This window comes from Moschus berezovskii, chromosome 20 (genome assembly GCF_049115385.1).
Source record: "Moschus berezovskii isolate FMDL1 chromosome 20, NW_MosBer_1.0, whole genome shotgun sequence".
Lineage (NCBI taxonomy): Eukaryota > Metazoa > Chordata > Mammalia > Artiodactyla > Moschidae > Moschus > Moschus berezovskii.
In genome coordinates this window covers 50,693,107-50,717,866 of record NC_142479.1, presented here as the reverse complement: position 1 = coordinate 50,717,866, position 24,760 = coordinate 50,693,107, and the positions used below count along the sequence as shown (strand labels likewise).

Below are 24,760 nucleotides of genomic sequence, written 5' to 3'. Positions count from 1 at the left end.
TTAAGTAAAATGGATTTCACTTTATCATAAAGCAGTGCTCCCAACTTTCCCACGACATGACACACCCCGAGGGTACAGGATTGACACTCAAGCACTCTGGGGATCCTAATGAGAAAGCTCTAGTGTAGGAAACCAGGGGAGCATCTCACAGCTGAAAAGAGCCTGGTTCAGTCCCTGTGCTGCTTCTTATTAACAGCATGACCTTTCACAGGCCATTTAACTTCTTTTCCCCACAGTCTTCCTGTCTGCGAAATGGGGATAATTATGTGAGAAATCAAGGAACTAGCACATGTAAAGTGGTTAGCAGTGAGCCTGGCACAGCAGGCTCTCAACAGATGCCATTCTCAGCACAATTAACTACTCAGCTGAGCTATTCTGGCACGTAGGAGCCACAAGGGGCTAGGCTGGGAGGCGTGTGCAGCAAGGCACAGTGAAAACAGAAGACAGGGCTTCTCCGCCTTGGATCTGGAAAACGGAAAGAGATGGCTCCTATCAGGTCCCAAGTTAGGAAAACTAAGAACAAAGATAGTGATTACAAGCCTCCGTCCTGAAATGGAATTCCCCTACATCTCTGGGTGACCATGTACTGGAAGAGATCATTGTCAGTAAAAGCCAGGTAACAATGCCACTCCCCACCCTAAGTTCCCCATGTCTCCGACAGCCAACAGGGCAGAGTGTATTTATGGGCAGGCTGGGTACAGGAGGCTGGCTACGAGTCCTGAACAGGTTTGGGAGGATCCGGCTGCGTGCTGGCTGGCACGACGGGGTCCCCCTCGTGCTGTTGTCTGGAGTACTGATCCAGCAGGGCAGTCAGCTGGAGGGGGTGGTGCTGAAGCAGGGAGTGGGTCCGGGCTGTGAGGAGGGTGAGCCCTCCTATCAGCTCGCCCTGTGCCAGGGCCAGGCTAGGGAGCTTGGAGTAGTTGATGAAGCCCTGCCTGCTGAGGATGGTGTCGTCAATACAGCCACCTAGAAGAACACAGGATCAGCGAGGCTCCCACACATGATTTTCCTCTTCAAAGACAACAGTCCCACCCCAGGAATTTGCTCTCCACCACCCTTTTCCACCTCCCAGCCTTCCTCCAAGTCCAGTCCCCACCTGTGTTCCACCCCACTTCCAATGTTTCAGATCAGTCCCCTCCTCTTCTTCCTAACTCATCCTGGAAAACCCTTCCATGTATTATGTAACCCCCACAACATCAGCGTTTCCTCCTAAACTTCCTTGAAGAACCACGGAGTGTGTGTTGATGGAGGCGGGGGCGGGGGTGGAATTTTTATTATCTGTATTATATACACAGATTCCTGCCCCACCAACAGATAACTGTGAAATCAGCATTCTCTAAAAGAAGTGCCTCCAGGGTTTCTCAGCATCAGAGGAATCCTGTCCCTCAGCACCCTTCCCTTGGCCTGTTTAAGTATCTTCATCTGTGTGGGTTTCAACACCCACTACCCCCTTACTGGACTTCCCTGGTGGCTCAGTGGTAAAGAATCCACATGCTAATGCAGGAGACCCGGGTTCAACCCCTGGGTCTGAAAGATCCCCTGGAGGAGGAAATGGCAACCCACTCCAGTATTCTTGCCTGGGAACTCCCATAGACAGAGGAGCCTGGTGGGCTATACTCCATAAGGTCGCAAAATAGTCAGACACGACTTAAGGGATTACACAAACAACAAAACACCCCCTGACTAGACTCCAGGTGTCTGAACTTCCCCTCCCCAGAGTGACACAGGCAGGCCCCATTGTGAGAAGGGGTCCCCTCCAAGCATGGCCACAGCTTTACCCACACGAGCCTTGAAGGTGACACCAGGCTGCTGGAGCACCCACTCCACTTCAGCCCCACCCCCAACTGGCTGCTCACCCAGCAGCGGCAGGAAAGGCACACTCTTCAAGATTCGCACCATCTCCTTGACCTTGGGTTCTTCACTGACCAGCAGCAAGTTGTGCCCCACGAAAAGGGGCATCAAGTTTTGGTATTTGGAATTCTCCAGGAAGGGCTTTAGGATCTGGACCGGCAGGAGAGAAGGGCTTACTGGGGTTGAGTAGGAGGAAGAGTCACCCACCTTGGTCACAGGCCATACCAGGCTGTGGGCTCAAGCTCATGAAGGCCTCCTCAACCCCTAACACAGTTCAGGCCCCAGACTAGAGAGCTGCCATGGAAGGGAGCTGGGAACGCCACTTCTTGGGGGAGATGCTGCGGTGTCACATTGGGGTGGAGTGGGTGGGGAACAAGGTGGGGAATGAGGGTCCGCTCCCTACCTGGTTGGGGAACACCTTCATCACGATCCTGTGCTTCCGCAGCCGGTGCCGCATGAGAAGCTTGTCCTCCGCGCTCATAGCCACGTTCTGGCAGACAGCTATCATTCGGTTGTCTCGGAAAACTGCGGCTATCTCCCGACGGAGAAGCCGGATGAGGCCTGTCTCCTGAGGTCAAGAAGGGAGGACCAAGGGGACATAAGCTGCCCCTTCCAGCACTCCTTACTCCCTCAGGAACGGGTGCCAGAGCTCCCACTGATGCCCAAGTGAACATTAGGGCACAGGAAGGAGAACCAGGCCCCTGACTCTCACTCCACCCTTTCATTTCCATTTGATAACTACAGGCTTCAGAGCAGTATTTTTATTATTTTAAAATTTTATACTATCGTCTTTTTAAGGTGCCCCGCGGCTTGTGGTATTTTAGTGCCCCGACCAGGGACTGAACTCAAGACTTTGGCAGTTAAAGCGCAGAGTTCTAACCACTGGACTGCCAGGAAATCCCCTGGAACAGCATTTTTTTCCCCCTCAAATGTTAAACTTTTTATGTTGTGTTGGAGTGCAGCTGATTAACATTGTTGTGGTAGTTTCAGATGAAAAGCGAAGAGACTCACCCATACATATATATGGAGCCACTCTCCCCAAACCCCTCTTCCATCCAGACTGGCACATAACATTGAACAGAGTTCCATGTGCCTAGAACAGTGTTTTTACAACCTGAGAACACTCAGTCCCTTTGAAATGGACAACAGTCTGACCCAGCTAATGGTATTTTGATAATAATATTGTCAAAATTACTTAATTATCCCTCTGACACTGTACTCATGTTGAATTCTTTTACCAATTTAAATACAAGATTACTGTTTTGCAGTGTTGATTCAAAATTAAGGTATTTTCAGAGAACAAGACTTCATTTTCTCAAGACAGTGTTTCTCAAAGTTGAGAACTTGGGGAGTTGAGAGCTACCATCAAGTTAACAATACTCCACTGATCTTTCTGTCCTTTTTCAAGGACCAAAAACTTTGTATTGTTCCTCTAAGAAAACCTGGAAGCTTCAAGATCGGTGGGATGTTCTCCCTTCCCCTCACCTATGTGGAGAGTCTCAAGCACACATTTTTGGAGACAAGAGTGAAGGAAACCCACACCTGTCCAATCCACTGAGTCCAAGAGGCCAACAGAGAATCAAGGGCAGATTTCATTTTAAAGGATCTGAACTCTGGGATCAAAGTGGGGAAGTAACAATGTGGATGAACATGTCCTGCAGTGCTACCTCATTATGGCCACAGAGAATATCACTTTAATCCACCATCCCACCACCACGCAACATGCCCAGCCTCCTCCTTACCTCCTGCGGGGGGCGGGGAGGGGGTGGCAGGCATCTTGGGTTGATAGCAGGTTTGGGGGCAATATACTCAGTCACAGCCATCAGCTTCTGCCGCTCAAAGTGCATCACACGACGGTGGCGAGTTACAGCCTTGGAGCCATAGCGGATGACCTGGTGGGTGGGCAGCCGGCCTGGGAGAAAAAAGGGCCATGTGATGAAATGTAGCCTCTTGGAAGCCTTAGTCTGCTCCAGAGACAAAGAATCCATCCGCTATGCACGAAGTTCACAAAGCTAGCCTTGGCATTGAGTGGAACAAGGAAGTGTCTGCTGGAAAGCCTGAATCCCCAAACCTTTTCTTCTCTTTAATAGGTGACCTTAGCTCAGGTGTTTTATCCTGGAGGAGCCCACTTCTCCAGCTCTTCTTTATGCCCAGAGATGAGGAAAAACAGGAACAACGGAGAAAGTATTTCAAACACATTTTTAAAAGGAAAGAGTTGAACAAATTTTTTCTTAAGTGACCAAAGAAAAATTTTATGTTTGAGAGCCATATGGTTTTTCACTACTACTCAACTCTGCCACTGTATCATGGAAGCAGCCATAGTCACTATGTAAACAAACAGATGTAGATTGTTTCTAATATAACTATGGAGAAAAGACAGTGACCAGCCCTGCCATAATTTGCCAACCTTAAGCCAGTGGTTCTCAAAGTATGCACTACCACCAACTCCCAATCCAACATCAGCATCACCCAGGAACTTGTTAGAAATACGTCTCAGGCCCTGTCCTAGATCTCCTGAGTCAGTAGCTCTGAAGAGGAGCCCAGAGAATGGTGTGTTAACAAGCCCTCCAGGTGATACTCATGACTGCTGAAGTTTGAGAATCACTGCTCTAAGCACTACTCCTTCCCCCAGGATTTGAAGCAGGAGGGAAAAGTTATACTGGTCTCACATCTCCCCCGAAACAAGTTTTTCTCCTCTCTACTTTTCTTTTTCACAGGCACTGCTGCAGAGCACCCCTCAGAAGACAAGGTAGACACTCGAAATACCAAGGCCAAAGAAACCCCTTCACTCTCAACAAAAGGACTCTGGTTACAGCTTCCATTTTCAGCCCTCCCCAAGCCTAGGATGGGATCTCAGGGAAAGTTTTAGTCAGAAGGTTGCTCTAATAATCAGAGAGCATGGAGATTTTGCTGAAGTGAGAGGTTTTCTTGCTAGTGGCCACAAATCCTAACTGTTGAGAGCACAAACTCTGTTATGAGATGGAACCAAATTTTTGCAGTTTTATTGAGATAGAATTGACACACATGGAGCCAATTTTCAATCTTTCTTCTGCCACTTACTGGCTGTGACCTTGACCATTCAACCAGTTTCTTCACCTGTACTGAGGGGAAGAGAACGCCTTCTTCATAGGATGCTTTACGGTTTAAATCAAATACATGTATTTATCACTGTGCCTGGTCTATACAAGGTACGAAAAATCACTCATTAAACTAATATCTACAGTCATCGGGAGCTGTCTGGGATCAGAAATCTGGGGAGAGGACCAGCAGCAGAGGAGGGAGACGAGTAGAGAGCATCGGCCAGAACGCGCCGCGAAGACGTGGGCCGCTCCTTACCCGCCTGGGGTAGGAGACCCCCTCGCAACATCCCAGCCACGGCCGCAGCCATCGCCACCGGAAGAAGGACCCGGAGACGAGCGCGACGGAAAGAGCTAAGGATTGTGGGTAATCCCAGGACCGGAAGCGGAGGGAAGAGCCGCCGGCTGGAGCAGCAATCTGCATGCGCCGAACCCGGAACCTGCGAGCCCGCCCTCCCCGGCGCGTCATCAGGCGTCCGGTCTCCTAGCAACGACGCCTCGAACCAAACTTTCCATCCGTCCGCACCGCTATCTAACTACAAACCCCCTGTAGGCGGCCTGGAAAGCCCCTATACACCCCTCAAACTCCAGATCCTCCACTTCGATTTACTTTCGTCTTCTGCCCCAGCCCAACGGTTAGCTCTGAACCAACCCCTTTCCTTTGTCCCCCAATTCTCTGAGCTTCTCTCTCGTCATGCAATCCTGGGTTCTTCCGTTCCCAGGGGCTGTCCAAGCTGCTCTACTTCTCTTCATTCCAATCGCTCCGCAAGCCAGCAACTTTTAGATCATGCCTGGAGGTGAGTAGGGAGGTGGGATGGTAGGCAGAACAGTTGGTTAACAGTAGAGTCAGGCCTCCAAGAACAAGGAAATGTAACAATTGGACTCATCTTTTCACAGCTAAACTTGCCCAGAGTCCAGAAGAAGTCAGTGGCGTGTGCATTACTGAAGCCCTCATCACTCGGCGGAACTTGGCCTTCCCTGAGGATGAGGATCTGTCAGAGAAGATGTAAGTGCACGGAGAGGAAAGGGGTGCTGGAACGTTGAAACACACAGAATGGCCAGTCCCCTGAGCGCCACTCATTTGTCAACTGACTTTTCTTTACTCTACACATTCAGTCAATGGCAATGTCCAGCTGATTCGTCCTCCTTAAAAATCATTCTATCTCTTTTTCACCATGCCCACTCAGTTGCTTTAAATAAGGGTCTAAAGTCATCACTTCTCAGCAAACTCCTAATTAGTCTGTCTGCCTCCAGTCCAGGCACCCCACACTGTTGCCAAAATGATCCTTTTAAATAACGAATCTGATCAGACACTCCCTGATAGGACCTTCCTTAACTTCCTAGCACCTCCAGAATAAAATCCAAACACTTTAGCCTGGTGCCTTTTCAACCTTATTTTTTGCCACTCTCCACAAGTGTGATTCCTCTAAGACCCCATGTTCTCACAGCTTAGCACTTACTACTCAGAGTGGTGCTGGGGCGGGTGGGCAGCATCTGCATCACCTAGGAGCTTGTTAGAAATGAAGAATCTCAGGCCCACTTACTGAATCAAGATCTGTACTTTAACAAGACTCCCTAAGGGATTCATGGGCACATTGCAGTTCAAGAAAGGCTGGAATCACACATACTATTCCTTCTGCTTGAAATGCCTTCTTATCCCCCCTCTCCGTCCAGTCTAACTCCTACTTATGTGTCATCTCCCCCAGGAAGCATTCCCTGAGTCCCTCTGGATTCAATGTATAGTCTATGTACTCCCTTAGTCCTCTGCACATGCTTCTGTCACCCATTTGTCATAGATGTTTGGCCAGCTTCCCTAGTAGTGATGGGCAGGGACTCTCTCATTTGTCTTTAATGGGCATTCAGTAAATGTTGCGGGATTAACGAATGGATGGGTGGAACAAGTGATTTTCCTTCCATGGACCACTCAGAAGGGATGTGAGAAAGGATCTCCTCTCTGTCCCAGCCCCTGCCTCCCCAACCCAAGCTGGCTGGAGGAAGTCTGCCCCCACATTCTACAGGAACCATAAGCTGCCATCACCCAGTTTCCCAGTCCAAGGACTCTCACTCCCCTCTCACTCTTATCCCTCCCAGTGCTACTGATAGATACTGAGGTCTCCAAGTCAACCCAGGTTCCAAATCTAGACCCCACCTCATGAGTCAAGCAGGTGTCCCTGACATCTGATCAGAGTCACTGAGCCATCCATCCCTCCTTAACACACCCTCCCCTCCATCTTCCTGCTAAGAGACCACAGAAGTGGCACTCTGTCACAGCACCCATTTGCCCAGGTTCCACACACTTGCTGAACTGCAGACTGTTCGCCTGGACCGGGAGGGAATTACCACTATCAGGAATTTAGAGAGCCTCCGGAATCTTCACAGCCTCTATCTGCAAGGGGTAATGTCCTGCCTCCTGCCCTTCCTTCTCTCTGGGGAGGGGACTCCATCTCCTTTGAGCCATGTCTGTTTAACCTGAAAGACGCCAGCCAGGTCATCTTGCCCATTTACTGGTGTTCAGGCAGGCAGACCTTCATTGAAACAGTTTCCAGATGAATCAGGAATTCTTCTATTGAATTGAAAGACCAATGCACCCCAAAGAGATCCTGACCATGCTTTTAAATCGCTGTTTTTCTATCAGTCACTTTTCTTGTTCTAGAAGTCCTAGATGGTGTCTGTCCTAAATCTCTCATGTTATACAGCTCGTGTCCATTTCCTGTTTTGAAGGAAAGGAAGATTCCTCTGCATCCTTCAGAACCTCGAAGGCTTTTTGGTAGGGGTGGGGGTTGGGGGCGGTTAATCTCTAGGCTCCCTCAGGTTGAATATACCCAGATCCCTCCCAAGTTTCCCCCACAGACACTGGTCAGATCAAAGTAGGACAGGTTTGTTCTTCCCTTTGTGTGTACAGTCCACCACCACTTTCCGTTTCCTGGCTCCCCCTTGGTTTCCTTTCTCTGATGTCCAGGTTGTGGGGTGATCAGGGTAATTAAGTTTAGCCAGCCCCAAGTTTGTGTCCTCAGCCATCAACTTTGAGAAAGCAAATCATTCCAAGGCACTCTCGACTTGTTCAAGGAGTGGGGTGATCATTCCCAAAGGGCCAGATCTCCAGCCTCAAGAGTAGATATGGTCTTAGGGCTTTGTCCCTTTAAAGGGACCCCACTCAACTGACCTTAGCTTGGTTTCCCCACCTTGGTCTCTTCCTGCAGAACAAGATTCAGCGAATTGAGAACCTGGCCTGCGTGCCCTCCTTACGGTACATGGTGCCAGGGCTCTGGCAAGGTTGGGGGAGGGGAGAAGAGCTAGAATGAAGGGGAGGAAACCTGGTAATACTCCAGAAAACTGGCTCAGATGTCCCCAAGCCCGGTTGCTGGTCAGCCAAGGACCCCACAAGCCTAGCTCTGCTTCCCTCACCCCAGGAGGCCCTGTGTCCCCACTCATCCAGCTGCTGAGCCAGGGGGACCCGGGGAACCTGGGGCCCCCATCCCTTCCTCCAGCTGTTCTGTGATTCAGCTATCTTTCCCCCTCCCTTCCCCTCCAGCTTCCTGTCTCTGGCAGGAAACCAAATTAGGCAAGTGGAAAACCTCCATGACCTCCCACACCTCCAGTTTCTGGACCTTTCTGAGAACCTGATAGAAACACTGAAGCTGGGTAGGAACACCCTTGCCCTGACTCATGGAATAAGTCCTGGGGTGCCCTCCCTCCTCGCTGCCCTCCTCCCTGTGCTTGCATCAGCAGCACATCCTCCAGGGGGCCTGGGGGGCTGTGCAAAGGGGCAGTGGCTTTGCACTGGAAGGTGGGGGTGCGAACCTCATCCCCCCTCTCTTTGCTGTGTGCAGATGAATTCCCCGAGAGCCTTCTCATCCTCAACCTGACTGGAAACAGCTGCACCAACCAGGATGGCTACAGGTGAGGAGAAACTGAAGGTTCCTGTGTTGACCTGACCACAGGCCCATCTTCTAGCTCAAGAACATCACCCCTCCCGATGTGGTTGCTGCGGCTGGTGTCTGCACATCCTCCCAGCTCCACACCCAGGATGCCCTCCTGAGTAACCTCTGCTCTTTCCGCCCCGCAGGAAGCTGTTGACAGAAGCCCTGCCACTGCTCCTAGACCTGGACGGGCAGCCTGTGGCAGAGCGCTGGACCTCGGACGAGGAGGATACAGCCTTCAGTGATGAGGATGAGGAGTTCCCAGAGCTGAGAGGCCCATTCTGCTCAGAACGAGGTGACCCTGCTTTCCAAAGTGTGCAGCTGCCCTGTGGGGTCCAGGAGAAGCTAAGATGGGCAGTGGTGTCTGGGAAGGTGGTCCCAGGGCCAGAATAGTCCTTCCCCACCTGCTTTGTCTCCTCCCCTCTAGGGATGGTAGGGGAGAGTTTGCTTCTGCCAAGCCCGGGGCTCTATCCACCACCCACCATCCCGCCCCTCACAGGCTTCCTCAAGGAGCTGGAGCAGGAAATGAGCAGGCACCGGCAGCGCAGGCAGCAGACAGCCCTGATGGAGCACCAGCTGAGGGTGGAGACGCAGCCCACCCTCACAGACCTCCCCCCGCTGCCGGGGGCACCCATGGCTGGGGACAGCAGCCCTTCCGTCACCCCCACGCAAGAGAAAGAGACATCCCTGGAGCCTGCTTCCTTGCCACAGGCCTCCTCTACCACCAAGAAACTGTGCCATCTGGCTCCCAGGAGCCAGCAAAGCACTGCGCAGGCAAGGAAAGGGGCCAGAGCGGCCGCAGCCCCCAAGGCCTCTCTGGCTGGGGCCCCCAGCACAACCAAAACTGTGACCAAAAGAACCAAGAAGTGAAATGCAACCCACTGCTATCAGCAAAGCCCCAGGCACATGGAGGAACGAGGAGTGGGCCTCTCCTTGGCCTGAGAACCCTGGCCTGTGGCAAGAGCCTGTCCGCCAATAAAGCATTTCCAGGCTCTGTGTGTGTCTTCTGCATCACTTGAGGCATCTCAGGGCAAGCTGTCAGTAAAAAGCACCGAGAAACAATAGCAGGAATACAGAGCCTGATTCTGAAGAACAGGATCTTTCAGGAACTGCCCAAGGGACCCACCTGGCTTCTGAGCCGCCAGGAGGCAGGCACTGCCTGGTGGAGATGCCATCTCATAGTAGATGCATCGCATACCACCGCCCCCCAACCAGGGACTGCCCTTCCAAGGTTCAAGCCAAGAACCAAAAATGTGTGGTTGTAATTCTCCCCATGAGCAGCCACCTGCTGTACCAGCCATGCTCCTCCATGTTCCCACATTCTGGGGGCCACCTCTTCTCTCAGGTTCCTCCACCACCTAAGTCAGAAGAATGTGCTGCCCAGCAAGGCTCCCAGAGGCCCTGCCGCCACCTCAGGGCTGACCTTTGTCCTCTCTTGGCCCTCCCACCCCCACTGGACCTGGACACTGAACAAGAAAATAGAACGCATTTATTAGGGCGAAGGCCGACCTGGCCACTCAGAACAAGGCTGGGGTGGGGGATGAGGTGAGGGGATTGCTCTAGCCCTCTACCCCACGGGTCCTGTGTCCACCGCAGCCCCCGGCACCCCAGGCCAAGTCAGGGGCTGGGCTCAGGCATATGCCTGGCTCTCCTTCTCCACAAAGGCCTGGAAGAGGCCACCCAGCTCCTGGGTGGGTGGAGCACACTCCCTGGTCAGTAGCCCCCACACAGCCGTCAGGCCTTCCTGCTCCAGGTCCCGCTGCTTCTGCCGAAGCTGCTGCCCCCGAGCCTGCCCAGGAAAGGCAGCGATGATGAATCCCCAAGACAGGCTTCCCTCCAGATTATGGGGTAGGGGCAGATGGCTGCTGTCTCACATAAGCAGGAGAAAGGATATACACCCAACATTCTCCAGGGCTGACTTTGAAGGGAGAGCTACTCTCCTCAGCTCTAGAGTCTCCTTCGCTCCCAGTTCCCCTCGTATTTTCAGAGTCCCAGTTGGGGTAGGGGAAGTGCATCATCCCCCCAGGGTAGCCCTGCTTCCCCGGGGTTACCTGCTCACTCTCCATCAGCCCCAAGGCCACCTGGTGTCCACGGTAGAGGGGATGCCGGCGATCCACCTGAGTCTGGAATCGAGGCAGGCTCCGAACAGGGTCCTGTGCTCCAAAAGTGGGAGACAGCACCTGGGGGGCCTGGGCCGCCCCCACCCCAAAGATGAAAGGTTTGAACACTGACCTAGTGGGACAAGGATGGAAGTTTAAGGGCTCTGGTACCCTTCTGTCGCCCTGCCTGGGGCGCTCCCCCCAGCTTCCCCACCCTCTCACCGGGACGGGTCTGGTGTGGCAGTGAGGAAGTGCACGCAGGGTTGGGCGGGGTCCCGGGGCAACACGGACACCATGCTGGCCGTGGTGCGGAAGCCCCCAGAGTCCATACAGATGCCGCTCTCCTTGTCCCTGAGGATGCCCATCATCACCTCTGCCGTGATACCCCCTGCCAAGGAGGACACAGTGAGGGCCCCCGGGGGACAGAAGGGGCCCTCCGGCCTCAAAGTAAGCCCCCTGAGGCTGTGGGAGGGAAGAGAGCTGGGCCCCATGCTGTCCACTCACTGACCTTGTTGCTGCTGCAGCAGCTCCCGCCCGGCCCGGAAGCGGGCCTTGGCAGCCTCCATGCGCACAGGCTGCTGGCTCAGGGAGAAGACCTGGGCAAAGTCAAAGGTGCCCTGCCCGTCCCACCAGCCCTGGGCCCGGGCGTAGGGCCGGAGCTCAGGGTGTTCTGCCGAGATGTCCTTGCCGATGCTCAGCAGGTTGGAGATGTTATGGACCCCCTCTGCGGAGGAGATGGGGGGTCACTCATACATCCTTGAGCCCCTGTCCTGTGCCAGACACTCAGCTAGGCTCTGAGAACACAGTGGTGAAGAGGACAAGACAACCCTCATGGAGGGGACAGATAAACCGATCACACAAATAAACGAGAGCCGGCAGCTGCAGGGAGCATCATCATGAAGGGACCCTGGCTTGTGTATAAGGGAGAAGCCTGGCCACCAGGAAGTCCAGGAAGGCTCCCCAGAGGAAGCTGCAGGCTGAAGCACAAGAGGACACAACCAAGTGAGGGGGAGGTGAGGTACCCGAGTGGGCTTATCTCCCATGTCCCTGGACGTCCCCACCATCCAAGACATTTGCACCTGGATCAGGCCTTCCTTGCCCCCACCACCATTCCCACCCCAAAAGGAGAACGCTTTTGGGAGGCAGTCCGCAGCACCAGTTCCCTCACCCTGGATCCTCTGTGCAGCCCACAGCCTCCCCGCTGTCTCCAGCACCCAGGCCTCAGTCCGGTCGGCCAGCAGGAAAGTGTTGTGGTAGCAGAATGGCGTGGGGTCCTCCCGGCAGCTGCCCCCCTGCCCGTAGTGCTCCAGCAAGCCTGTGATCACGTGCAAGGCCTCCCGGGCAGAGCTGCCCCGTTCCAAAGCCAGCCTGGTACAAAGAGTCCAGGGGACAGAAAGGCAATGGGGTGTCAGTGCTGACGGCAGAGCTTCAGTGGACAGAAGAGTCCCAGAGAGGTTTGGTGATGAGCCCAAGTCACAGAGAAAATCGCCACCATCTATAGGCTTGTGGTTTTCAAGCTGTGCTCTGAGGGGTTCATGAAATGGACTGAAACACATTCTTGGAGGAAGAAGTGCCCTGAGCCCTCCAATCTTTTCTATCAGAGCTGCTCCACGTTTACTGGTTTTACAAACCAAAATTCTTCACGAGATTTCACTTGAAAAAAAAATTTCCTTCTATTGAAAAAAAAAGTTAAACCACTGCTGTATTTCTGGGCCAGGAGACACCCAGAGCTGGCTACATTTGGGAGCTCCTCACCGGACTGCGGAGACGGGGCCAGGAGAGGGGACGGGAGAGGGCAGCCTACCTGGGGAGGACGACAAAGTGGGCAGGAAGGGGGAGGTGCTTGGGGGCAGGGAGGGTGGCCTGGGTCAGTGTTCAGCCCCAGCTGTCTGCTGTATTGAGGGGACGAAGGAGGGCAGGTCCGCACCTGAGCAAGTCCATTCCCAGAAGGGCTTCCCCTTCCCCGACTGGCTCCTTGGTCCACACTGCCTCATTGCCAATGCAGACACCATGCTCGTTGGCACCCATCTCAGCCCCCCACAGCCAAGAAGGGCGGCTCAGGATCACAGCATGGGTCTCTGACACCTGTTCCACCTCAATGTAGGTGCACTGCAGATGCGGGCGAAAAAAGGGGAGATCCGCTTAGAAAGGGGGAAGGTACCTTGAAAGTGGTGGCGCTGTACCCATCACCCAACACAGCCCTTTGAGGAAGGTCTTATTATCCCTACTATACAGATGAGAAAACTGAGGTCGACAGCGGCTAAATAACAGGTTAGGTCCCAGTCAGTAGACTTAAAGCTCATGTTCTTTTCACCACATCTGGTAGATTCTCGGGTGGGGGGAACAGAGGAGGAAGGTTTTAGAAGAATACCTAGTTCTGCCCCACCTCCCAGCACTCTATAAGACCTAACCCACCTGGAGGCGGCTCCCAGGGGCGTGCGTGCCTGCCGGTACAAACACCACCTCCTGCACCTCATCCCGGGGCCGGTCAGAGTTCTTGGCAAAGATCACTGCTGGGAGGGCCGATGCCGGGGGCACAGAGACAAAGCAGTCGCAGGAACATGGGGTGTCAGGGCTCCACGATGCCATCTGGGGAGAGATGGGGATGCGTGTGTCCCTCTCAAGCCACCTCTCCACCATACTGACCGGGGAGCGGTCCTAGGGAGCACTCCTCCCAACACGTGCGGACACTAGGGGAAGACACTGCGACGGGTTTGCGGCGCACGCATGTTCGTTGCTCGGCGTGCGCGAAGGAAACGCCCACTCTCTCCACGGGCTCCAAGTTTGGGAATCGGCAGACGGGCGCAGACCGCCCGCTCCGAGGGCCCTGCTCTACTCGGGAACGTGACACTTCAGGGCAGTCGCAGGAGCGCCTCCCTCGCTACCCAACCTCTCTCCAAGAGTCCCAAGCCCCTCTTCTGTCGGCCCTTTTCTCGCTCCCCCAACACTTTATGGTCCTCACCCTCTCTCCGTGCAAATCCCCAGCTTAGTCCGGAATCCCACAGCCTCCGCTTCAGGTAAGGTCTGTCCCAGGGGCGGAGGCTCCTGCAAGTGACCTGGAAGACTTTGGACTCGGGGGCGGAGTCGAAACCGAGCGCCTGCAGTTCTTCCGTTTTCCAGCAGAGCGCGCGCCAGCACCACTTCTTGGAGCGAAGCGGCCTTCTGAGTCCCGCTGCCTGCCCTACCTGCGTGCAGCTTTTAGGCTGGGTAAAGGCTGCGACGAATCCGCCAGTTTCTCCAGTGGGGTCACTGTCGGGAGAGGGAGCCGGAGGTGGAAAGAAGCCCACGTGAAAAGGGAAGAAAGGAAAACTTGGCGGATTCGTTAGAGAATGTGGACTGCTAGGGCATCTGGAGATTGAGGAAGAACCTCAGCTGCTGCTGCTGCTGCTAAGTCGCTTCAGTCGTGTCCGACTCTGTACGACCCCATAGACGGCAACCCACCAGGTTCCTACGTCCCTGGGATTCTCCAGGCAAGAACACTGGAGTGGGTTGCCATTTCCTTCGCCAATGCATGAAAGTGAAAAGTGAAAGTGAAGTCACTCAGTCGTGTCCGACTCTTAGCGATCCTATGGACCGCAGCCCACCAGGCTCCTCCGTCCATGGGATTTTACAGGCAAGAGTACTGGAGTGGGGTGCCATTGCCTTCTCCAAACCTCAGCTACTTGTGACCTGATTTGAATTCCAAAGGCACAATTCCAGGCTGGTGCACCCTCCTCTGCATCCCCGTCCTACCCTGTTCCCCCAGCTCCTCCCCATCTCCCACCTCCCACTCCCCAACCCCTCAGAAATAAGATCGAAAAGAAAGAAAGATCGACAAGAGTGGTCACAGGCCAGGAGGCCTGGGAATAATTTAAGTGAATCCCTTTTAAAAATTTAAGGCATATATACCTGGTGGCTCAAATGGTAAAGTATCTGTCAGCAATGCGGGAGACCCGGGTTCAGTCCCTGGGTGGGGAAGATCCCCTGCAGAAGGGAGTGGCTACCCACTCCAGTGTTCTTGCCTGGAGAATTCTGTGGACAGAAAAGACTGGGAGGCTACAGTCCATGGGGCCACAAGGAGTCAGACACAGCTGAGCAACTAACTCATATGCACAAAATCCATTCTGAGTCCCCAAAGGCCAATTCTTCCCCACAGTGCTCAAACTCATTGAAAGTTAGCTTTAAAAGGAAATTTGGAAATTTCGAGTCCAAAGATTTGTAACCAAAACAGCAAAGGAGAAATCTTGGCCAAGGGGGCGTATATCCATATGGAGGTGGACTCTGATCTCAAATATTCTGCTTTCCAGGTCATTTTCTTGTATAAATCATCTCTGTAACCAGCATTTAAGTGAATGCATCTCACTCCCATTTGCTTTATGGAGCCCTCCGGAATGTGGGGAGAGGAGACACTGCAGGTTATATACTTTGCCCACGTCCACCCTGCCAACCAATCAGGGCTGCTGCTCAGAGCTCTGGCCACAGCATCCCAGCCTGTTGTCATTCCTGGGATGGGAATAAAGGTGGAGGTTGAGGTTTCCCCAGGAGGTAGGCTGTGGGCAGCTGTGGGAGTGATGGCTGGGGAAAACCTACAAGATAAGGCTGTTGGGACATCTGAAATCTGAGACATTTTCTTTTTTAAAAAAGATTGTTTATTTATATTTTATTTTTCTGGGTCTTCATTTCTGTGTGCGGGCTCTCTCTAGTTGCAGCAAGAGGGGGCTGCTCTCTAGCTGTGATGCCTGGTCTTCTTGCAATGGTTTCTCTTATGCGTAGCATGGCTCTAGAGTTCAGGTGGGTTCAGAGGTTGTGGTGCATGCCCGGAGGCATGTGGAGACTTCCTGGACCAGGGATCGAACTGTGTCCCCTGAATTGGCAGGCGGATTCTTAACCACTGGAAAGTCCTGAGACATTTTCTGATTGCCTCCAGATAAACAAGGTTGGTTCCCAAGAGGGTACTGTTTCCAGGGAAATGGGTGTCACTTTCAGAAAAGGGACTGCCACTTGAACAGAAGGTTGACCTAGAAGCAGGGCTGGAGGGAGAAGAGCATTACCTGGAACTGTGCAGACCAGCATCTCATCCTGCTCCTTTTTCCTGCTATAACATAGCGCTGCAGGCCTCTTCGGGCAGGTCACTTTACCTGCCAGGGCCTCAGTGTCTCCAGTAACGAATGAAGCCATTGGACTAGAGCAGTGGTTCTGAATCATGGATGGGGTGAGGAGGGATTGTATTTCAACCACACAACTCCCATTGCATAGCACAATACTTTAATACTCTGCTTCTCAAAGTGTCCGAGGATTGCCAGCATCAGCATTATCTGGGAGCTTGTTAAAAATGCAGAATCTCTGGCCCCACCTCAAACCTATTGAATGGGAATCTACATGCTCACAAGACCCCCAGGTGTAAAGTTTAAGAAGCGCTGCTCTACTGCACCCCCAAGGGACATAACTTGGTGGGATGTTGGGGCGTGAATCGGGGTATCTGGAAAAACTCCATGGATGGTTCTAATATGCCCTCTTCCAGGTGGGAACCACTGGACTACTTGGTTCCTGAGATTCTTTTCAAACCCACACTGCTCAGATGCTGAGCAGTCAGACTAGCTAGGATTAATGGGAAGTGAAGTCTGCTTCTGGTGTGATGTACAGGGTGGGGGTGGGGTTTTGAGGTTGCCACTGGACGTTATTCTAGAAGCAAACATCAAGGCTGTGTGGTGATCAACATTCAATACCCGCCTCGCTGAGCTGGAAGGCCAGTTCACGTCGTACTCTTCCCCAGGTGCCCGCTGGGGGGCAGGAACAGGCAGGAGGAGAGGCCTGGGGCCGTACAGCAGTCACCAGCTGCAGTTCTCAGGCTGCTGGTTCCCTTGTCACTTTCCCGTTCCTGACACCACTCACCCACCCTAGAGGGCTTCTACTCCCACTTCGCAGGAGAGAAGAGAGTGGCTCAGAGACGTTGCCAGAGGGGTCAGACCCATGTTCTTATTTCCCAAACTTATTCTCAGTCCCTCTAGGACTGTCCTGCCGGGGTCAACAGAATTGAGGGGTCAGAGGTGGCCCCAGGCCCCACTGGGGGAGGAGGGGGCAGCCAGGCAGCATTGCTGCCAGGGCCAGCGACTAATCGTCAGAGCCCCACCAAAGGCCCCCGCTAAGAATGCAGGTCAGCGGGAGGAGCTGCAAGGGGAGAAGGGGCGGCCCCAGCCCTGCCCAGACAGGCCCAGCCGGCCCCACAGCTGCCCTCCTGTCCCCTGGGGGCAGCGATGGGGGACAGGAGGAGAGGATTCGCCAGTAGTCTGCATCTCCAGAACCAGGAAGACAAAAAGAAGAGTTGCAGGAAGCAGAGTGGGCCTGAGGTCACAGGAACGCACCTCCACCCAGGCATCTAAGTCAGCAGCATATGAAAATGAACATTTGGCCCCCTCACCAGTCTGCTCTCCACTGTAATCCCTAAATCATGCTGATACCCCCATTTAAGAAACTTTAGGACATCAGACTCTCCCAAACAAGTGATGGAATTGGCCAACCTGAGTACCAGACTTGGCTCTGAGAAAGTTGGTTAGGGTTAGAGTGAGGGGAATAGGAATCCCACTAGGGTAGATAATTTTGGCCATCATGTAGGATGGGAAGATGGAAGAATATAGTAACCTACTCTGCACCCTTGGAGCCAAACACTGATCCCTATCAACCTTCCTAGGCCTGGGACTCTGGAGTCATGAGGCTTTTACTCTGACGTGTCAGGCACTGACTGTGCACCAGGCAAAGAGCAGCCTGGAAAAGTATGCATTCGCGCATATCTGGGGGTGCCCCATGGACCCAGTGAAGTACTTCTGTGCACACCGCGATTGTGTAACTGTGGCGGGTCTCTAGCTGGGAGCTGCAGTAGGAACCTTTCCTTCATACTTTCCAGCTGGGCGGGAGCCCATCAGATATCTGGGCTGCCTTTCATCACCTTGTCCCTGATAGGGATCATCCTGGGTGAAGAAATCGCTGTCAGTCACCTCCACCTCACTCACAACCAGAAGGCCTGATTGACAGGCACACCCCCACAGGGGCGGGGAGAGAGGGCCAAGAGGCTGGCCATCTCTGGGAAGGCAGGGAACCAGCATTCTTGGTGGAGGAGGCTAAAGAAGGGGCTTGCATGTGGAAGAGGAAGGAAATATCTAGAATCTTTTCATCTCCACAGGTGAAGACCAGGGAGGGACAGTCGGCCCAGCTATCAACCCTGAGGGAACCCCACCCTCCTCCTGCACCAACAACCTCCGGGCAGGGCAGGATCGGACCCTTCAATCAGCTCAGCTCTGCCCCCAAACAAAGGGAGGGGAGGCTGCCCAGGGCTTCAGGATCAAAGAGAAGTGTCCACCCCACCCTGCAGCCAGCCTGGTCCTCACTGCTGAGGGACCCTGAGTCAAAAAGGAAGCCAGAGCTGCGAGACAAACGAAGCAGTGATGTGGCTGATGACTTTATTATGGCATAAAAAACACAGGCCGCTTCTTCCTCCTCCTCCCCCCACCCCCCTAAAGTGGGTTCACAGCAGTTAAAGAAAAAAAAAAATCCTACATTTCTCCTCTAGGGGGCTGCCTAGAAGGTGTAGACAGCCAAGCAACCTCCATCTATAAAAGAGGGGAGCAGAAGAAAACCTATCCCAAGCCCTCACCCACATACCTTAAGAGCTCGGGGCCTCCATGGGGGGACCATCCACACCCCCCTCCCCAACACCCACTGGGGAGTTCCCCTGAGAATGGTCACTGGGAAAGACTGTCCTGGTGGCACAGGAGAGGGTGGCTGGTTTCGATGGGTGGAGGAAAACGGCATCTCACACCCATGGAGCCCTCTCTCCCTCCCCCTCCCCCTGTCCACCGGGCCAGGCAACCTGCAGGCACTGCCCATTCTCTTCTGCCCCCAACTCTCTCCACAAGGAAAGGGACCTCTGGTGAGATAAGCAGGAGGTAGGGACAGAGGGAGCATAAAAAAAGGACGTGACTTCTTAACCTACCCCATGGGTCCTTCAGGGAGAGTCACCCTATCCCTCATAAGAAGGGCTCTCTTTTACACAAACATATTCCCCCTCTCCAGATTCCAGCCCCACTTCCCAAAAAGCACCCAGTCCTTGGACTGGGCTCCAGCATCCCCAAGGAAAAGATGCTATGGGCCTTAGGTCAGAGGACCTTGGCTGGGTTGAACAAGACGGGGTCTCCCTGGCTGGAGACCCCAGGCTCAGTAGAGAAACACACATACGCACAGAAATTCACACATACATAGGTACACACAACATGTACACACATGTCCTAATATTAAATAAAATACCCTTTGCTTATAACTTAAAAAATCAATACACAACTAACCCTTGCATAGGGCTCTAGGTGGAGAAAGAAGGGCAGGGAAAAGGGAGGTCAGGGGAAACCTTAAGACCTCTATCTGGAGCTTGGGAAAGCCCACTAGCTCCAGGGTCCTATGGCCCACCAGACCCTTCCCCCATCAGCTTCCTTCCAAGTGCCTGGCTCAGCCTCTGCTGGCTTCCCCCCGCCCCACAATCCCCACTCCAGGATCACCATCAGGATGTATTTCTAGCATCTAAAGAAGGGAACAGGGATGTTTCCTGGACATCACCTCAGAAGGCAGACCCCCTCCAACAAGAGAACCTCTTCATCTGGAAGGGGAGCCTTCTAACACACTCTACAGGAGGAGCAAGGCTGGTAGGCAGTGGGAAAGGGGAAGGTCGAGCTAAAGAAAAAGTAGGGCTTAGCTTCTCCGCTAAGAAGCGGAGAAGAGAAGATGGCCAGGCAGGGACAGACTTCTCCACTCAGAGCCAAACAGTTGCAGGTGGACATTCCCACCTAACCCCACGCAGCCGAGATAACCCTCTTCCTTCTATCCCTAAGGGGAAGGCAAATGCTGAGGGACCTAGGGTGAGGAACTACATCAATTCTGGAGCAGGGGCTCCTGGCTGCCTTGAAGGACTACCTGGGGTGACAGACCAGAGTGGGCTACTGAACTTTATTTCTAGAAAGACCAAAAGTTAAGGGCAGAATCAGAGAGGGAAAGGCTTATTTCCACTCCCTGACCAAATTCCTTTCTCCCGTTTTTTTCAGAAGAGACTTCCTTGCTCAACCCCCACATCGAGCTCTCTCCTCCACCCCACCGGTCTTGCTGGAAGCTGTCGCGGGATTCTGGCCCTCTTCCCCTCTTCCTTCATGGCTCCATTAGACTGGGTCTGGAAGGCTTAATAAGGAGGCACATCAAAGGCGTTACTTCTGTGGTGACAACCCTCCCAGCCAGATAGAATCTCCTCCCTTAGGGGGACCCCCAGCCTCTGATACCCCCATCTCAGCTATCCCTCTGGAAACCCTGGGGTAAAAGTAATCTAAGGGGGATGAAAGGGACCCGGGGCGCAGGGCGGCTCTGGACGCCCTTTTATGTCCCGGTTCCCAGGCGCTAAGGACGTGTCCAGACAGCTAGCCCCAGCGCCCGGGGCGGCCCCACTCCCCTCTGCTCCCGGGACAGGCCGTCTCCTCCAACCTGTGCCCTCCGCCCTCCAGCCGCCACAGGGGTATCCCTCCCCAACCCCCAGCCCTGGGGCCTGAGTGAAATAGAGAGGAAGAGGAGAACTGACCGGCATGCGCAGCTCCTCCCTGCCCAGTCAAAACAGTCAAACGCGTCTGGCCCGTCCAGCTCCAGAGACTACGAAACCCCTAGCGCCCCGGTTCCCTGACCCCCACACCACTTTTCCTCCCTCTCAATAAATAACCACTTTCTCCTCTTACTCAAGCCGCCCCCCACCAGGGCATCAGGCCCGAGGGCTCTCTTCTGATGGCCCCAGGGAAGACCAGCGGGGAGGCAGGACGGAGGAGCTCAGTTGGAGGGAGCCACGCTGCCCTCAGGCTCGCGCTTGCCTTTGCCCCCGGGGGGCTCCACTCCGCCAGCCTTGCCCTCGCCCGCCGCTGCCCCGGCTGCCTCCTCTTTGGTGCCCTCGTGGGTTTTCATGTGTTTGGCCAGGTGGTCGCTGCGCATGAAGACCCGGCTGCAGACGGCGCAGGGGAACTTCTTGGTGCCGGTGTGGGTCTGGAGATGGCGCTGCAGCTCGTCAGAGCGCGTGAAGCGCTTGCCGCAGAAGAGCCAGTTGCACACGAAGGGACGGTCGCCGCTATGCCAGCGCAGATGCGCCTTCAGGTGTGACGTCTTGGCGTAAGCTTTCCCACAGCCCGGGATGTGGCAATTGTGCAAATGCTTCTTCTTGCCCCCATCGGGCCCGCATGGAGCCCCCAGTCGCTCCGCCTCCAGGCAGTTGGGACAGCGGCAAACGGTCTGGCCTGAGCTGCGGGGCACCGACCGCCGGGAGCCTTTGGGCCGGGCCGCCCCGTCCAGACTGGTATCCAGGCCCTGGGACTCTGGGGCGGCCGCTTCCAACGCCTTCGCCCCGTCGGGAGGCCCCAGGAGGTGCTGCCCTCCGGCGGCTGGGAGGAGGTGGTGCGGGTGTGGGTGGGGCGGCGGGGCGCAGAGCTGGTGGTCCCCGACGTAGCCCCCCAAGCCAGCCTGAAGCGCCCCGGGGTGGCCAGGTGAGGTCAGCGCGCTCTGAGCGTGGGGGAGGTCCATCCAGCTGGTACCCGGATGAAGGTCCCACCACGAGCCATCCTCGGTGCCTGGGTGTGTCGGCCGGAACCAGGATTCGTAATGGTGTGACATGTCCGGCTGCAGGAGCTTGGAAAAGGGTCCCGGGACCAAGGGGCTGTCGTTTTCCAGGTCCTCGCAGGTTACCCGAGAGGAGGCCCCCGGCAGCTCATAGCCCTGTGAGAAGTCCACCTCGGGGCCCAGCGGGAGGCTCTGCAGCTCTCCAGGCTGCAGCGGGGAGGGGTAGTCCCCGGCCTCCGGGCTCGTGTGGCCCTGGTATGTTTGGAGAGGCTGCAGGTCGAGGCGCGGCGGGGAGGCGGCAGGCGCGTCCGTGTGCTGGCTGCCCAGAGAGCCGCAGACGGCGGTTAGCATTGCCGGGATCCGGGGTGGGATGGGGGACAGGGATAGTCAAGGACACCTCAGGTGGGACCTAAAGGAGGCAAAGAGGAGACAAAGTGAGGAAAGTGACTGGCTCATTTTCCTTCCCAGCCCAGATCCCCTCCCGGGCCAAGTGCTCCTTTCCCACCCCCAGGTGAAAAGTGGGGAAAGCACCTCTGGGTGTGGACTAAGAGTGCTAGGAAGGGTTGAGGGTGCCAGGCCCTCCACCGCGGGCAGATGCTGATAGAAGTTCACCTTCTCCTAGGTGATCCTTCCTATAGGACCCAGCTCATCCTGGGGGTTGGGCTGGTCCCAGGTGAACAGGTCAGATTTACCTAGATTACAGTTCTAGAACCATCCTAGCTGCCCAGCTGGGTGTGAGGGGCAGTGGTATTGCTCCCATATCCCTCCGCCAAAATCCCCCCAGCAGATCTGCTGCCCGCCAGAATGCAGAATCTAAGCTCATCTCTAGTTTAAGTCCCCACCTTTCCTCGGGATTAAGCTGGGGAGAGGGAGGTGTTCTAACCCAAAGCTTAAAGTGACCTGACTTCCCAAAGCCCCACGCAGGTTCTGAGGTTTTAGGAAAAGAGCCCTCTTTCCATTTCTGAGGCGTGCTCAGTGAAGAAGAGCATTTCTCTGCCCTATACCACTCCCCCCAGCTCCCTGCCTGCTGGATTGCCTCAGCCCCACCAAACCCACTCCCATACCTGGCCCCCATTCCCTTTCTCTCTAGTGGGGACTTCACCTTCCCAGGGTACGGGTACAGTGACAGTTTCCAGAGGACATCTCTCTCCCAGAGAAAGCTAAGCCCCCCTCTCTGGCCTGACCTACACCAGCGCCCAGCCAGCTTTCTGGCTGCTAGCTCTGCCCTCCTCCAATCTAGGGGAGACCCAGATATGAAGGTTGGAGGGGTCTGCTTTCCCGGAGAAGGGGTCAGCCAGAGAAGAGCTTACCAGCAAGTTCAGGAAGATAAAATTGCCACCCCCATAAGGGATTCAGGGACAGAATGGGGGAAGCAACAGGAAAAGCCAGAATCACACAGAAATTAAGAGGAAGAATTACCCAGAGATATTATACAGGGAGTGCATTCTAGACTTGAATCGTTTTTAGGAGCTCTCCACATGATTCCAACATGCAACCGAGTGTTGAAAACCACTGCTCCTGGCCAGTCCTCTTATTTTATTTTTCAATCCTCATTTTAAAGAAGAGGAAACTGAGCCATAATTGGAAAAAGTCACTTGAAAAAAGACATTCAATCTATTCATTCAATCAATTAATATGTATCTCCGTGAACCAGGTCGCTCCACTCCTGGTCTGTTTCTCTTCCCTTAAACCATTGGGAACCTAAAGACCACCCCCCTCCAGAAAGAGTGGGCCACTTTCTGGAACACATACCTGTCACTTGAAGGTCCCCCTCATCTCACCACCTCTCAGTAAGATCTGGGAGCCCTGCCCTGATGCCTGGAGTGTGTGAGTTCGGGTGCCTGGGCCTTCGCTGATTGTGGCGGGAGGAGTGGTTTACGGCAGGGATTTTCCCCTCCCAAGTCAGTATTTGGAGGACCTTACAATCTTCTGCTTCTGGGGGACCAGGGAGGTCGCCTCGGTTGTCTGGGAGAGGGAGGTAGAAGGGAACTAGGGCGCCTACTCAAGCTCCTGCTGCCTCACCACAAGAAAGGAACTGGGTGAAACGGCAGGAACAGAGCCTCAGGCCCAGGCGGGGCAGCCCAGAAGGGGCTGGGTGGGAGCAGTGAGGTCTGGGACCCTAATAGCTTTTGGCGCCTGGGAACTGCCCCAAGGGTTGGAGTGGGGGTTGGGGGACAACCTAACGATCCAAGCTCCAGAGTGGCCTCTCCAGCCACAGGGCCAGGGAGCCCAATCCTGGGATGCACTAGCCTGCTATCGAGATCTCGGTAAGGGAGACAGGCGGGCGCGTACCCGGGCTTGCGGCTCCCTAGACGGGAAGGCGGGTAGAGACACCCTTCTTCCCTCTTCCGCCGGCTGCCTTTCCCATCACCGGCGCTCAGGTGGTTAGGACTTCCGTACTCCCCGTCCTCAAGTTTCCAGTCCTCCAGCTGTCCCAGTCACTCCAGTTTCCCCAGTCTCCAGCCTCTCCCTTCCGCCCCGTTTTCACTCCGCCGGGGCTCTAAACCCCTCAGATTCTTTAGGACCACCTTCCCCCGAGGCCAGAGGAAGCTGCAACGCGTTCCGGGCACGTCTTTCCAAGGAGATCCCCGATGCGCGCGCCCCTTGCCGCCCCGACCCGGGCGGGCTCCTACCTCGAGTGTGCGCTCGGGCTCCGGGCACGGCAGGCTGGCGCGCTCCCGAAGGGCGCTCTTGAACCCCGCGCGCCAGCGGGCTCTCCAGCGGCGAGCGGCGGGAGCCGAGGGCTAGCGGGGGCAGCGAGCAGACCCGGCGGCGGGCGGCGGAGGAGGGGCGGAGAGAGGCGGCGGGAGGGCGGAGGGCGGGCGGGAGCCGGCGAGCGAGCGAGCGAGGCCAGCTCCGCCCGTGACTCACCGCGCTCTCTGCCTTCATCCTCTGCCCTGCGCTCCTTTTTCCCCGAACTCACGGCCCCGCCCACCTCACCTGCGGCCGCCTTTAACCCTTGCGGGCTCGGCCGGAGCGGGCCGGGCCCAGGGGAGAGGGCGGGCGGCGGCGGGCGGGGGGAGGGTGATCTCTAACTAGGTCGCACTCCGCCCCCTCCCTTGCTCCTCCTTGGCCCCTCCACTGCTGGGGCGAGGGGCCTGGGCGGAGTGTCTCCCGGGTTCTGGGGCCCGCCCCATCGAATGGAATACTGCCCTCGAGCTGGCTGGGTTTGGCGGGCACGCAGGACTCAGACCCTGCGGGAATGGAGGAGGCG

At 55.1% G+C, this 24,760-nt stretch overlaps 4 protein-coding genes across 6 annotated transcripts; 1 reads left to right on the top strand and 3 right to left on the bottom strand.

The window, feature by feature from the left end:
• Positions 1-5,324, bottom strand: MRPL10 (mitochondrial ribosomal protein L10). The gene is made up of 5 exons (XM_055407683.2): positions 5,188-5,324; positions 3,594-3,763; positions 2,255-2,419; positions 1,857-2,001; positions 1-966 (listed from the first exon to the last, which is right to left on the bottom strand). The coding sequence occupies exons 1-5, from the start codon at positions 5,237-5,239 to the stop codon at positions 710-712; spliced, it is 789 nt and encodes a 262-aa protein (XP_055263658.1). The 5' UTR covers positions 5,240-5,324; the 3' UTR covers positions 1-709.
• An 82-nt stretch (positions 5,325-5,406) lies between these two features.
• On the top strand, positions 5,407-9,790 carry LRRC46 (leucine rich repeat containing 46). Of its 2 annotated transcripts, XM_055407681.2 has the most exons (9): positions 5,407-5,563; positions 5,651-5,725; positions 5,826-5,934; positions 7,215-7,323; positions 8,129-8,175; positions 8,461-8,570; positions 8,759-8,828; positions 8,995-9,143; positions 9,348-9,790. In XM_055407681.2, exons 2-9 carry the CDS (start codon positions 5,716-5,718, stop codon positions 9,716-9,718), a joined length of 975 nt encoding a protein of 324 aa, XP_055263656.1. In that variant the 5' UTR covers positions 5,407-5,563; positions 5,651-5,715; the 3' UTR covers positions 9,719-9,790. The 2 variants fall into 2 exon arrangements, with proteins under 2 accessions (XP_055263656.1, XP_055263657.1); XM_055407682.2 differs by lacking the exons at positions 7,215-7,323; positions 8,129-8,175.
• A 529-nt stretch (positions 9,791-10,319) lies between these two features.
• On the bottom strand, positions 10,320-14,023 carry SCRN2 (secernin 2). Of its 2 annotated transcripts, XM_055407678.2 has the most exons (8): positions 13,910-14,023; positions 13,363-13,536; positions 12,875-13,056; positions 12,116-12,315; positions 11,456-11,671; positions 11,170-11,335; positions 10,900-11,080; positions 10,320-10,637 (listed from the first exon to the last, which is right to left on the bottom strand). In XM_055407678.2, the coding sequence occupies exons 2-8, from the start codon at positions 13,534-13,536 to the stop codon at positions 10,479-10,481; spliced, it is 1,278 nt and encodes a 425-aa protein (XP_055263653.2). In that variant the 5' UTR covers positions 13,910-14,023; the 3' UTR covers positions 10,320-10,478. The 2 variants fall into 2 exon arrangements, with proteins under 2 accessions (XP_055263653.2, XP_088685147.1); XM_088829021.1 differs by lacking the exon at positions 13,910-14,023 and having other exon boundaries at positions 13,363-13,602.
• Positions 14,024-15,599: 1,576 nt separating this feature from the next.
• SP6 (Sp6 transcription factor) lies at positions 15,600-24,412 on the bottom strand. The gene is made up of 2 exons (XM_055407676.2): positions 24,180-24,412; positions 15,600-21,955 (listed from the first exon to the last, which is right to left on the bottom strand). The coding sequence occupies exon 2, from the start codon at positions 21,895-21,897 to the stop codon at positions 20,770-20,772; it is 1,128 nt and encodes a 375-aa protein (XP_055263651.1). The 5' UTR covers positions 21,898-21,955; positions 24,180-24,412; the 3' UTR covers positions 15,600-20,769.
• Between the last annotated feature and the right edge of the window lie 348 nt (positions 24,413-24,760).

Excerpts from the sequence above, each read along its gene's own strand:
- MRPL10 (XM_055407683.2), bottom strand. The coding sequence starts at position 5,239 with ATGGCTGCGGCCGTGGCTGGGATGTTGCGAGGGGGTCTCCTACCCCAG. Across the intron at positions 2,420-3,593 it reads CTCCCCGCCCCCCGCAGGAG|GAGACAGGCCTCATCCGGCT; the intron begins GTAAGGAGGAGG and ends TCTTGACCTCAG. Across the intron at positions 2,002-2,254 it reads TGAAGGTGTTCCCCAACCAG|ATCCTAAAGCCCTTCCTGGA; the intron begins GTAGGGAGCGGA and ends CTGCCGGTCCAG.
- LRRC46 (XM_055407681.2), top strand. Across the intron at positions 7,324-8,128 it reads ACAGCCTCTATCTGCAAGGG|AACAAGATTCAGCGAATTGA; the intron begins GTAATGTCCTGC and ends CTCTTCCTGCAG. Across the intron at positions 8,571-8,758 it reads GATAGAAACACTGAAGCTGG|ATGAATTCCCCGAGAGCCTT; the intron begins GTAGGAACACCC and ends TGCTGTGTGCAG.
- SCRN2 (XM_088829021.1), bottom strand. The coding sequence starts at position 13,587 with ATGGTGGAGAGGTGGCTTGAGAGGGACACACGCATCCCCATCTCTCCC. Across the intron at positions 13,057-13,362 it reads CCCCTGGGAGCCGCCTCCAG|TGCACCTACATTGAGGTGGA; the intron begins GTGGGTTAGGTC and ends CCGCATCTGCAG. Across the intron at positions 11,672-12,115 it reads GGCTGCACAGAGGATCCAGG|AGGGGGTCCATAACATCTCC; the intron begins GTGAGGGAACTG and ends TCTCCTCCGCAG.
- SP6 (XM_055407676.2), bottom strand. The coding sequence starts at position 21,897 with ATGCTAACCGCCGTCTGCGGCTCTCTGGGCAGCCAGCACACGGACGCG.